We start from the raw sequence: 14,351 nt of genomic DNA, 5'->3' as shown, positions 1-14,351 counted from the left end.
AACTGTGGTTGCAACAGCATTCTCTTTCCTTAGGGTGATATAGCAGTGAGCTACATTGAGTTGCATGGACACTGGGATGGGGACTGTTACCAAGGAATATTGGCAGGGATGTGGCATGAACCCCTTCCTTTCTTTGCATTCAAGCAGTTTGCCACTGAGTACAGCAAGGTCAATAAAGGCATCCAAGTGGATCAGGGTTCCCACATTAGCTAATATGTCTTTGACTTCCTTTTATAATCCCCATTGAAACAGGTTGAACTGGGCCACCTTGTTTCACCTGGTGTCAGAGATGATTTGTCTTAGGTGGGTGACATAGGAGGTGACCAACCCCTGCTCCTGTTGGAGTTTGTGCAGGGTTGCTCTGGCTGAGCGAGTGCAGTAGAGGTAATTGAAAATGACAAAAACAAACAAAAAAAAAAAGCTGAAGGAAGAATCATAGAGCCATAGAAGATTAGGGTTGGAAGAGACTTCAGGAGGTCATCTAGTCCAACCCCCTTCTCAAAGCAGGACCAACCCCAACTAAATCATCCCAGCCAGGGCTTTGTCAAACCTCTAAGAATGGAAATTCCACCATCTCCCCAGTAACCCATTCCAGTGCTTCACCACCCTCCTAATGAAATAGTGTTTCCTAATATCCAACCTAGACCTGCTATTCCCACTGCAACTTGAGACAATTGTTCTGTCATCTGCCACCACTGAGAGCAGCCTATCTCCATCCTTTTTGGAACTCTCCTTCAGATAGTTGAAGGCTGCTATCAAATCCTCCCTCACTCTTCTGCAGACTAAATAAACCCAGTTCCCCATCCTCTGCTCGTAAATCATGTGCCCCAGTCTCCTAATAATTTTTGTTGTCCTCCACTGGACTCTCTCCAATTTGTCCAAGTCCTTTCTGTAGTGGGGGGCCCAAAACTGGATGCAGTACTCCAGATGTGGCCTCACCAGTACAAAATAGAGGGAAATAATCATTTCTCTTGATCTGCTGGCAATGCTCCTACTAATGCAGTTCAATATGCCATTAGCCTTCTTGGGAACAAGGGCACACTGCTGACTCGTATCCAGTTTCTCGTCCACTATAATCCCCAGGTCCTTTTCTGCAGAACTGTCACTTAGCCAGTTGGTCCCAAGCCTGTAGCTGTGCATGGGATTCTTCTGTCCTAAGTGCAGGTCTCTGCACTTGTCCTTGTTGAAACTCATCAGATTTATTTTAGCCCAATCCTCCAATTTGTCTAAATATCCCTGTCCCTACCCTCCAGTGTATCTACCTCCTCCCACCCAGTTTAGTGTCATCTGTGAGCCTAAAGGGGGTGTAATGCAACATGGGATTACCATGGGTAGATCATGCCCAATTAAACTGATTTACTTCTTTGGGAAAATAACTGATTTTTTTAGATAACGGAAATCTGGTGCACTTGGATTTGAGTAAAGCTTTTGACACAATACCTCATGGAGAAGTATTAAATTGGAGAAGCTGGGGATCAGTTCATGAACTGTAAGGCAAATGAGGAATTCTCTAAAGTAAAGAAGGTATCTGATTGTGCTGAAAGGTGAATTATCAGACCAGAGGGTGTTGCTAGTGGAGTTCGTCAAGGATGTGTCTTGGGACTAACTTTATTGAATATTTCTATTGATAATCTTGGCACAAAGAATAGGAGTACACTAATGAAATTTGCTGATGTAATGAGTTGGGAGGCATTGTCAATACAGAGGAGGATTGGAACATTTAGAGAGAGATTTAGCTTATTTAGTCTAGCATAAAGAAGGTTTACAGGGGATATGATTGCTTTCTATTAATGCATTAGGGGTGTGTGATGGGATATTCAAACCCCCACTGGGTCTGAAGTTGTTAAAGGGCAATACTGAGCCAAGGTAGCCCTGCCCGTCCAGATCTGCCACACGTGCTGCCTGGAGGAGCTCAGAAGCCTAGGCAAAGGATGGTGGACAGGCTGCAGGAGAGAGAAATCCTCCAGAAAGCCAGACAGAAGACTGGTCCTGACAGAGGACCACAGAGCAGGTAAGAGAGAGCTAGGCAAACTTACAAGTGCAATTATATGAAAGAGTTACATGTGATGGTAGGTGGTGGAGGTTCATCAGCTGGAGGTTCACTTCCAGTTTCCATCTTATATCCCTAAAAGCTCACTCTTTGGGGGTTTCACTTGCAGGGGTCAGGAAGGGATTTTTCCACACCCCACTCCAGTGTATTCTGGATTGTTTTGTTTTAATCTCCTTCTCTGATGGCCTGGTTTGAGATGAGACTGGATGGGGAAGGCCAGGGCTCTGAAGTGACACTGAGCATTCTTTCTTTCTCTCACATGCTTGGCTCGCTGATTCTTGTTCACATGCTGAGGTTCTAACCGGTTGCCATATGTGGGGCCGGGAAGGAATTTTTTCTCAGATAAGGTTGGCACTGATCTTGAGAGGGGTTTTTTTTTGCCTTCCTCTGCAGCACATGGGTGCAGGTCACTTGCCAGGATTAGCTGGGTATATCTCACTCAATCATTTCCCTGCCAGTGCAGGAAACTTTGGCAATAGTGCACCTCAGTACCTCCTCTTCTCTTCTTATGACACATAATAGTTTAGCCTCCAGTAGGCTGTAATACTTTGGTCTGATTTAAGTTGCAGGGTTTAGTGTGTGGGTGCTGAGCGGTATTGGTGGCCTGTGATATAAAGGAGGTTATATTGGTGGTCCCTTCTGGCCTAACATGCTATGACTTTAAAATCATTATAATCTATTGGGTTCATTATCTCCCAGGTCAGGATTGTGAATGGCTGGCATCAATAAGGACAGACACAAAAAGTAGATTTTTGACCAAATGGTCACAACTTTATTGTAACAACAAACACCAGAAGACTTCCTCACTTGGCATCAGAGAAGATGCGGGGAGGCAACAACCAGCTAAACTCATCACCATGTTTATATGAACAGCAAGAATATCTAGAGTTAATGCTAACAGAGGATTGGAAGCAAATCTTCCGATACCCAAATCTTGATCAGCTTAACTGTTCACAGTCTAAACAGTCAAGGTAAACCCATAGCCCCTTGCAAGCTTCTATACAAGTTACCCCTGAGCTTCATAGCTTGATCTCAGGTATTTCTCTGGATCCAACTCCAGTTCGGGGAGAGAGTTGATTCCTAATTCACAAGTAATTCATTAACTCACTTTCACAGCCACTGGGGATGGAGACCCAAGCCACCCCCAAGTTCTATAGCCAACACACACCTCCACAATGCTATTAGCCTTGAGTTTAGCTGCTGTATTCCATCAACAAATCTGGCAACCTCCTCTCAATCCATGATAGTATGTTTATATTGAAAATTAGAGCTGGAAGGGAAAAAATGGGGTGGGGGAGGGAATAGTACCTACTATATCTGAGAGATGCACGTCGTCGGGATACATAGTCCAGAGCAGACATCAGTATTGTCTTTGTCTGATCCTCCCTGCAACATGTATGGAGGTCCTCATTGTCCACATAATGTCCTTCTGTGCCCAACCCACCACCATTGCAAGTGCTTCTCCAAATTCATCCCTCAGGCAGTATAGCACTTCCAGTTCGGGTGTGATTCCCAGTTCAAGGAGACATACCTGCTGCAGCTCTAATCAAGCTAACATGTTCAAAATACAGTGGCAGTTGGATGGGTTACCCACCCTGAGTATGTACCTAGGGTCCCACATGAGTATATACTCAAGGCTGCTAGCCTGTCTCACAGCTACATTCTATTTTTAGCATGAAAACTTGATGAGAGCTAGCACCGGTATGTCTCCCTGTGCTGGGACTCATGCCCCCTAGCTTGAAATATAGACATATCGCTAGACCATGCTAACATGGCTGCCAGGAATAGCCAATAAATGTCAGCCTAATCTCTTTTTGGCCACATGAGCTATTCAGGCCTCTTTTTCATGACCAAATGGCAGGCACCCAGATGGTTGATAACACGCAGGGGGTAGAGCTTGGGTTCTTTTGCTGAAGCTGCTCCTTGTTCTTCTTCATCATCATCACATTGATATTAATATTGACATTAATATCGATATTTATTTCTGTTATGTTAGTGCCTAGGAGCCTCAGGCATGGACCAGGGCATTATTGTGCTAGGAACTATACAAACACAGAACAGAAAGAGCCCATGAGCCCCAAAAGGTTTACAGTCATAAATCAAGAGCATTAACTTATATCCAACAGCTGAACCATAAGAGTCATACCTGGGTTTAAGAGCCCCTCAACTGCAATCCTTGCCAGTATAACGAGTCACTGTCTACTTTTGAGCTGATGCACAATGTTGTGTCTCAGAATCCAGGTCAAGAGAGAGGGGCTCATCAGTCCTGTCCCATTGTGATTACATAACAAACCATAAGAGTTTAGATATGAACAAGTTGGGGGTTGGACTAGATGACCTTCTGGGGTCCCTTCCAACCCTGATATTCTATGATTCTAAGTGCCTTTTCTTCACATCAGCAGGAGAATGGAGGGCCATGACTCTGACTGTCATGACTTTTGTTAGTTTGTCAGACATTTAAAACTATATATTTAATATAATTTTTTGCTTTTAATTCTGTACATGACATTCAGTTAATTTTCCGTTGTTCAACCACCTTCAACATAGCCAACGTCTACCAAATAATAAAATAGAAAAATATCACACACAAAAACTTTAGCAGGGTGGGAAGTAGGTAAGTCAGACATCTGCACTGTGGTATCTCTGGAGAAAAATAGCAATATATTTTAGCAATCGGTTGTTTGAGTAAACATTTACAAAGGCCTAAAATGTGATGTCCTTTGACTGATGAGTTAGAACCTTGCAGATCTATTTATATGCAAAAAATGTACAATGCCTCATTACAGTTTCAGATGGAAAAGACAGTCCTTTCCTCCCTTCTCCTTCATAAACATTGAAAATAACTACAGAACTATTTATATTTGCAAGTAAAACAATAAAGCAAAATGAAAACCCCACAACTCTTTAGTTACATAGTATGTGCTATTACATTATAGGTGGCACAGCCATAGGAAGCTAGGGACTCTTAACTCCTTAAAAGTTCAATTCCCTACTAGAAATTTCTTTCTCTTCAGGGAAAATTCTATTGAATTATTCTGAGTTCCAGGGGCGGGAAATCACTCGCTGCCGTTAATTAAGGAAACTCAGGTAGACTGTTGTAAATGTAAGCCAGTGGAATGACTGCACACACAAAACATTTGTCTAAATTACCAAAGTCTCTTCCTTGAGAAAACTCCTCCAGTGTGGGGTCTAGCCTGGGCCCCTGGATTTGGAATCTACAATGTCTCAAAAACAGCCATTCCTATAGCCTTTCCTTTGAGTGCCATACAAAAGAGGAGGGAGAAGCAGAGTTGGAGTTAACTCCATGTTTACCAGGGAGTAGGCCCTGAAGCCTGTCACAGTATGTATGCATGGCTGTTTGTGCCTATGTATGTGTAGTCTAATTTCCAGTTTAGCAGAGAGAGTCTGAATGGTTAGGAATACAAGACTAGCCAAGGAACAAAAAGTATACGAACACGTTAATCTTTACAAAAAGTACTGTACGTTGGGGTTTCTAAATTCTTCAGAACACGTGGGGATTTTTTCTACTGCCACTGAAGTTAATGACTAAATTTCCATTGACATAAACAGGGTAAGATTGAGCCCAGTTCCCACATAAAAAGCCACATTTTCTCAGTAAAAAATATCCCTTGGGGCTTGGTCATCTGGCAAGTAATTTTAACTTTAATCTGCAAAGTTAAACACTTTCCTCTCTCTCAGGCATAGCACACAAACCTACTGGGGAAATTATTGTATTGTAAATTATATCAATTACTTTTTTTTTTATTCCCACAGGCACAACAGCTAACAGATCTGGAGCAAAAGTTAGCAATTGCAAAAGATAACCTGGAAAAAGCCGCCCTTGACAAAGTAAGAATTTATCTGGGTGCTATAAACGTGTTTAATTCGCTATGGACACTTCACGTAACTTGACAAAGCAATACAAATTAAGGCATCAGTTCTGCAAAGACTTACACATGCACTTAATGTACTCGGAACAGTCCCACTGAAGTCAATGGAACTAATCAGTGCATAAAATTAAACTCAAATGTAGGGTTTTCAAGATTGGGATCAATAAGATTAAAAGTAAACTGTCTGAGAAACTCGTATCAAGCCGAATTCTAAGGTTACCTTACAACAAAGAAATGTTGATACTTGGTCACTTCTGGGCTAGATTTTAGCATTTAGCCATAGTCCCAAGCATGATCTAGTGTGGATGTATATAACCCCATGGGAATTATTGAGCCACAGTCCATCCCTCACCTCCTAGAAGTGTAGAGGAAATGTACAAACTAAGCTATCCCTTGAGATTGCATGGCATTCTTTCCTCAGGGCACCCAGGTAGCTGTGCAGGCCAGTTATTGGTTGTGGAGTGTTGCACAATGGATTTGCCTCCCCCTAGATGCTTTCGAGGTGTGTGGAGGAACAGTCGTTGATTTCCTACTGCTTTCCTATTGGATGATTTTTATTTGCTTACTCTGGCAAGCCTACACAATCACTGCACTGAGTTACAGATTTTTCCCCACCGTAAGGAAACAGGAAAACTATTCTGTTTTGTCCTATTTTTTTCCTTTTAATTTTCTGTCCATCTCTTGTTTCTGTGATTATCCTCTTTCTGATATGAGTAGTGCTTTTGCATCAAGCCCTTGGGAGTTTTCATACTGGTGTTTTTTCTCTTGAATAAAACCCAAGTTGTGCTTTCCTGGGTACCAGACAGGTCCGTTTATGGAATTTATCTCTAGATTCTAATTTGGTGGAATCAAGGTGGGACTGCTAATTCAGTTCAATTATTCTCTAATAGATAACACATCATAGTTTAAGGATATAAAAAATGGGGAAAAAATCTCAGGACGTTTGTTATTAGTTATTTGGTTTAGCAGTGCTAAAGGCATGCTGAATTGCACTAGATATAAGCGCTAAATTACTTTAGATGCACCTTTAATGTAATGTGGCCCTCTATTTTACGTGTTATTATATGTTTGGAACTATCGATATAAGGTACTTATCTGGCCCCCATTGTCATAGTATCTGAGCACCTCATAATTTTTAGTGTATTTATCCTCACAACCCTCCTTTGAGGAAGGGAAGTTCTATTAACCCCATTTTACATAGAGGGAACTGAGGTACAGAGAGGCTAAGTGAATTGCCCAAGTTCACACAAGGAAGCCTTTGGGAGAGCAGGGAACTGAACCAAGGTCTCCCAAATCCCAGACTAGAGCCCTACCCATTGGGAAATCCTTCCTCTCTTTGCTTACAGCACATCAGTTGGACAATTTCATTAGTTTATAAGAGAGTGGTCTGCATCCCTTTCAATAAGACTGTTATACCATAACAGTATTGGAGTATTGTGCCACTCATTCAGGATACTCAGTATTTCTATCCAAATGGGATATTTAACTTTCTTTCTTTCTTAAAAAAATATCACTCAGGATCCAAGAATTGTGAATGGTAAAATGAGCTGCTCTTCTCTCAATATGCAGGAGGCACTCCCTATAATTATACCGTAACTCCTGGTATAATTATAGGAAGTGCCTCCTAAATATTTTGAGAACAGCAGCTCATTTTACTATTCACAATTCTTGGATCCTGAGTGTTTTTTGTTTTGATCTGGACCATGGTAATTTTAAAATTTCCCAATCCAAACCAAATTATGGGTATAGTATTAACTATGTGACAGCATAATTGCATCTGAGAGAGAGAATCTTTCTGTCACAATAAATACACTTGTGCAGAAATACTGAGTATCCTGAATGAGTGACACAAAACTACATACCCACATATATGTGTGTGTATTTATAGAACACACAAATGAACATCTCTTTCTCTCCAGCAATCCTAAAAACAAATGCTGTTGCAACCCTGATGTTTGGTAGATTACACCTTAGTTCCTTTTAATATGAGTGGTCTTTAAAAAATGCACTAGAATAAGATATCCTGGTAAAGTTGTATGAGAATAGAGGAGAGTTTACTATGACTTTCCCAGTCTGTTTGATGTGCTGTGTACATACTATAACCCACCCGGCAGTTATGTAAAGGGTGAATTAAATTGCTTTAATTTCCTGCTTTAATAAGAAAAAGATTCCTACAGCTGTTGCCAAGTGTTTGGTTCAGAGCAGAAAGAAAACAAGCTACACTGTTCACTATAGCCTATCTTTAAGAGCTGATGACTTCTCATTTTCCCAGGAGTCACAGCTGAAAGCTCTGAAGGAGACTGTACAACTCTGCCTGTCTTCCGTTCTGCACAATCAACCACCCACTACAAATATAATCCCTTCAAAACCAACTGAGAAGCTGACATCCCAAGTTACAAACGACTCAAAAGTTCGATTTCAAGTGACAAATACCAAGGTATAATTTCCCCCCTATTTATTTTTTTTAAACAGTTTTGATCGTTTGTCCTGTAAGACCATCGAAGTGGAACTAAGAAGGATTTTAAATTTATTGAAAGATTAGGATGAATTTGAAGATAATTCTCAGCCTATTTCTGATGTCACTAATGTTACTTTTAAAAAGTTGGAAAACAGCTACTTTTTTTGTTGGTGAACAAAATTCTGTCTCTGCTGTTAAATGGAACCTGCTTTCAAGGAAGGTGGGTTTGTGAATACAATAATTGATTACATTAATTCATATTGGTTTTATAATTAATTGCCAACTGAAAATTGTGTTTGATGATGTAGAGGACTAAATGGCAAGAAAATGTCTGCCCACCATGTCTTCCAATATAAATGATAGACTTAGAAACACAAGATGCGGTGGGAGGCCCAAAGGAAGGGAATCTCGCTTTGTTTTTCTCGGTTTGCTGATAGATTACATTTCGTGGCTATGCAGAAGAGGTGGCTCTTTACGAGTGATCCCAAGGAAAGCACACTGGGCTTCGGAGAATGAGACAATATTATCTAGTGGGCTTGAGCTTGGATTTAGAGCTGGGAAGACATGGGTTCGAACCCTGTCTTTGATATTGATTCTCCTCCAGTGCTTGTGTTTTCTGCAGGGTTCAATCTGGTATGTCTACCCTCAGGCAACTTATGAGCATACCTATCAGATCAGGTCAGCAGGAAAGATAAGTGGGAAATATCTAATTTGAGGGTCTTGTCAGGGTGTAGGTCTGCATTGGCACTTGGCTCCAGGATTTAGGCAGCTGCTTACATGCCCAATAGGCACCTAGCAGACTTTGTTGGTAGAAACTTAGGTGCCTAGGGAATTTAGGTATCTACAGAGCTAGGCAGCAGCTATGTGTGTGTATGGGGAGGTGAATATCTAAATTTTAGATTTAGCAGTTAGGCACCTAAATCCCTTTGTGGATCTAGCCCCTAATCTCTGCAGAATGTAAGGATTTTACTATGATCAATAATAACAGTGAACAACAATTATCTTAATTTATATTTATAGAGTCATATTTTGCCCTCATATCGAATTGTGCAAATCTAGAAAAACTATTGGTTTCAATAGTGTTATTTGAGATTTACAAAGAAATAACTGAGAATACATAGAGTGTATTCATTCCAAAGGATCATAAAATACTTTCCTAAACTGCATATAGGAATCACTTCACCCACTGTAAAATGCAGCCATCTGTAAAGTGGGATATGGCAGCTGTATACGTGCATAATCAGTTCAGAATTTTAAATAAGGATTTAGTGAATCTTTGTGTCCAATTAAAGCTGCAGAGTAATTTCAGTAGGCTGACTATAATTATCCAATTAGGAATTTGATGAGGACATGGAGTCTCTCATAATTATTCATGTAAGAAGTGCTATGGAGTCTTTAATGAGCATGCATGGTCACAACCTTCTCATGCAAAAGAACAGTTCAATATATTCATTAATGATCTGGAGGAAGGCATGGATTGCACCCTCAGCAAGTTTGCAGATGACACTAAACTGGGAGGAGTGGTAGATACACTGGAGGGTAGGGATAGGATACAGAGGGACCTACACAAATTTAGAGGATTGGGCCAAAAGAAATCTGATGAGGTTCAACAAAGACAAGTGCAGAGTCCTGCACTTAGGACGGAAGAATCCCATGCACCGCTACAGACTAGGGACTGAATGGCTAGGCAGCAGTTCTGCAGAAAAGAACCTAGGGGTTACAGTGAATGAGAAGCTGGATATGAATTAGCAGTGTGCCCTTGTTGCCAAGAAGGCTAACAGCATTTTGGGATGTATAAGTAGGGGCATTGCCAGCAGATCTAAGGACGTGATCATTGTCCTCTATTCGACATTGGTGAGGACTCATCTGGAGTCCTGTGTCCAGTTTTGGGCCCCACACTACAAGAAGGATGTGGAAAAATTGGAAAGCGTCCAGTAGAGAGCAACAAAAATAATTAGGGGGCTGGAGCACATAACTTATGAGGAGAGGCTGAGGGAATTGGGATTGTTTAGTCTGCAGAAGAGAAGAATGAGGGGTGGATTTGATAGCTGCTTTCAACTACCTGAAAGAGGGTTCCAAAGAGGATGGATCTAGACTGTTCTCAGTGGTGGCAGATGACAGAACGAGGAGTAATGTTCTCAAGTTGCAGTGGGGGAGGTTTAGGTTGGATGTTAGGAAAAACTTTTTCACTAGGAGGGTGGTGAAGCACTGGAATGGGTTACCTAGGAAGGTGGTGGAATCTCCTTCCTTCGAGGCTTTTAAGGTCAGGCTTGACAAAGCTCTGGCTGGGATGATTTAGTTGGGGATTGGTCCTGCTTTGAGCAGGGAGTTGGACTAAATGACCTCCTGAGGTCTCTTCCAACCCTGATATTCTATGAACAGCATCTCCAGGAACAAACACTATGCCTTTTAATAACACCATAGGGGATTACTGTTTCAGTGCTACTTTAGAAGAAAGAGAACCCCTTACTCTGCTTCCTGCAGTATCCTGAGATTTTCTTGCAGGTCATAAAGACCAAGCCCCACCGTGCTTAGTTTGTGAGATCTTAGGAGAACCCCTTCCTGAAATCCTATGTCTGCAGATTCTTTGTTTTTATTATACCAGTAAAAGCTTTATATATCTGCTTTGTTTCACCAATTGCTGTTCTGCCATCATGCAAGAACAATAATACGTAGTAATAAGGTCAAAAGACCACCGTCCATCTGGCTAATTTAGGTGTATTGTCATAGACTTCAGACTGATACTGTCCAGCTCTCATTGGCTTTACAGACGTGACTGCAGTGCAGATTTTGAGGGGAGTAGAAATAAAAGCAGTGTAAAATGAAGGGGTTTTTTTAAGTTCTGGGTTCTGAAAAAAACTCATGTATATCTGATTTTCTCTGTAAATGTTGTATTTGTTGCATATTGCTATTTATAAAACTTTGTTATGTCAGTATTTCCATGGTAATACTGTCTACAAACATGAACAAGTAGGCTTCTGTACATCTGTACACAGGAGTATGTTTGAATAAGAAAAGCAATATTGCCTCTTCCTTGTTCATTGTTTACATTTCTCTGCACTTGGCACATGCTGTGAAAATGTCTGGGGAAAATAATGGTTCTCAGTCCTGTTGTTCTACCCATTGACAAGCCATTATTATAAATCTGTTCATTATCTGTGATTATAAAATCACTGAAATCTGCTACTGTGAAATAGGTTGTCAAAGAATCATAGCCTGGGCCAGAATTATACTCTCTGTACCTGAATTATATTATGGAAGACTTTTCATAATTCCATCCATTGCTATGTATGTAGTCCTTGACTTTGTCTTCCTATTACAAGCTAACTAGCCCAAGATATACATGTGTACATTTTTCCTTTCCTTCACATTCTCACGCACATTTTCACACTGTAGACTAATTTTGTGTGTGTGTGTGTGTGTGTGGGTGCATGTAAATTTTGTAATATAAAGATAGGGACCTTCAGTGGAAAAATGTTCATGAATCCTGTCACTTTTGATAAGTGTCAGCTTAACCTTCAGGGGAAAATGTGACGCTTTGCCTGGTAAATACCTTAACTTCAAATGATTACTTATCCAGCTTGAAAAATTGCTTTTTAAAAATGTCAAATTTACATACCACGTACAAATTAAAATTTATATTGTGTGGTCTGTACCAGTCAGGGACAATAGTCACTGGAATTGGTGTTAGTTCCTGTTAGAGAGCATGAATGAGTAGATTGTACACTTGTATCCATGGCTGACTGTTACAATATTATAGGGTGGTTTTGGCACCTCACCCACTAGTGTTTTGAGAATCAAGTTATCACCGGCAAAAAGGTGGGGAAGGAGGAGGATGTGGCAAGAAGATTGCTTTTCTTGCCACTAGCCAACAGGAAGAATTGACAGGTTTCAGAGTAGCAGCCGTGTTAGTCTGTATTCGCAAAAAGAAAAGGAGTACTTGTGGCACCTTAGAGACTAACAAATTTATTTGAGCATAAGCTTTCGTGAGCTACAGCTCATTTCAAAATGCATCCGATGAAGTGAGATGTAGCTCACGAAAGCTTATGCTCAAATAAATTTGTTAGTCTCTAAGGTGCCATAGGAAGAATTGAATATCTTAATTTTTATCCACAGATTTGGTCTGTGGAGGTTGTTGATATGAGAAAATTTATCTTGATAAAAATTACAGGCTGTGGAGTTAGCTAGCTCAGAAGCTAGAAGTATTGGTCAGTAAAGAAATTCTCACATTTACGTCATGGAAATTATTCAAATCCAGTGATTGAAAACATTACAGTATGAATTCCATTTGGTGTCACGTGTTAAATGAGTTGGTGATCTTGAATCAATTTTTAATGGGCAAGACAGAGTTCAAATAACAGAAGTTACCCTACCAATAATTCATATCCTTACTGTCAGTCTGAGAGGATAAAAATTAAATAGTCATGGGTGGACTTTTCTTCCCAATTACTGAACTGGATACTCAATCAGTGTTGGAGATATGTAGGCAGGACAGTGTGCAGAAGCTTGCACTGCCATTTCTGCCTCTTACTATTTCCTGGGATAATAAGAGGGCAGGAATATCAATCCAGAATTTCTATTGCCAGGGCTGCTATTGCCATATTTCCTCCAGCTCTAAAATTCTCATACTTTTTAAAAAAACAGCAACAAAAAAAGATATACAATTGGGAGAACAAGAAGAAACACAGGTTGATTGAATTTATTTTTCTTCATAAAGGACAACTGGAAGAAAACATATTGTCTCAGCTAAATCAATATATTTTCTGATCAAAGAGGCTTTGACTGTAAATAACAATTTCAATACTAATGTATGTAAGTGGTCAGAGCATCTACCACTACAAATAAACAACCTAAGGAACAGTCCATGGGGACAAGACAGCCTCATCTAGAGATCCTGTCACTAAGCCTGAGCTGTGAGAGTTCTCAAATTCTGAAACAGAGCTCTGCTTTCCTATAGCAATTCTTTGCTGAAGTTTTTTTCTCTAAGGGGCTGTAGCTAGTTGTCATAAGTCCTGGTATCCCCTACAACATCCAAGACAAGCTTAAAGCAAAAAGCAAAGAAAGTCTGTACCTCCAGGGCCAGAGTCATGGAGGAGACATCTGCAAGATGTACCCCAAAATTGATATTTCAAGGAATAAGATATGTATCAGTTGACTAGCTGATGCCATGGAGTCTCTTCCGAAATGTACTGCCTGGCAAAGAAAGTCCTTCTTCCTTGGTGGATGTCCTGTGATCTGAGGACTTGCAGCAATTTAAGAATTTGAAATCCCTGAGAGTTTCATGCCCAGAGGAGCAAACACTAACCCTTCCAACGCTACAGGACAACTTGGAGGAAACACCACACAGGGATATGAAGTTCCTAGCCTCAGTTTAGGGAAATCCAGATTTGGCTAGCATGTGGCTCATTTTTCCCTAGTAATATACGGTATTACCAACACGGGTACTATTATCACGAGCATTACGATTTTGTCAGGAATTTTGCTTCAACTATTGAAGTTTCCCCTTTCGGCCACTAGAGAAGCTCTGGTTTCTGCCTGCAGTACTGGAATTGAGAGTTGGGCAGTTGTGGCACTCGGATGGGAAGGCATAGGCTTGGGGGAATGGAGGCAATGGGCACCTGCCCGGGATCAGGGGGATCCTGAGCAACGATGAGAAGGAGTTGGGGAACACGTGCACAGAGCAGATGGGGCCTGCATTTATTGTTTGCATATCTGTTATGCATTTAAAGTTGAATTTTCTACCTGTAATTGTCACAGGCTCATTGAGTGAGGGCAGGAGGATTAATAAAATAGAAGACTGACCAAAAAACATAGTTTGGCTAAAAATCATAGCTATTTTTAAGAGTAATCTCTTGATTTTGGAGGTTCTGATTCCTGAAGTTTGAACTCTTGCAATTGGCAACACCACATATATTGCTTCTCGAAGGCAGCATAAGCAGTTTTTTAGGCTCTG

General features: G+C 40.8%; 1 protein-coding gene across 5 annotated transcripts in view; it reads left to right on the top strand.

Moving 5' to 3' along the window:
• Positions 1 to 14,351, top strand: part of LUZP2 (leucine zipper protein 2) — a 341,273-nt gene that overhangs the window by 264,183 nt on the left and 62,739 nt on the right. For all 5 annotated transcript variants that reach the window (XM_038406161.2, XM_038406160.2, XM_043516670.1 and 2 more), the window contains 2 exons: positions 5,825 to 5,899; positions 8,213 to 8,377. In XM_038406161.2, coding sequence (XP_038262089.1) covers positions 5,825 to 5,899; positions 8,213 to 8,377 — 240 coding nt within the window. The remainder of the gene's footprint in view (positions 1 to 5,824; positions 5,900 to 8,212; positions 8,378 to 14,351) is intronic.

The sequence above is a fragment of the Dermochelys coriacea genome, chromosome 6 (genome assembly GCF_009764565.3).
Source record: "Dermochelys coriacea isolate rDerCor1 chromosome 6, rDerCor1.pri.v4, whole genome shotgun sequence".
Classification (NCBI taxonomy): domain Eukaryota; kingdom Metazoa; phylum Chordata; order Testudines; family Dermochelyidae; genus Dermochelys; species Dermochelys coriacea.
This window is presented reverse-complemented; position numbering and strand designations above follow the sequence as displayed.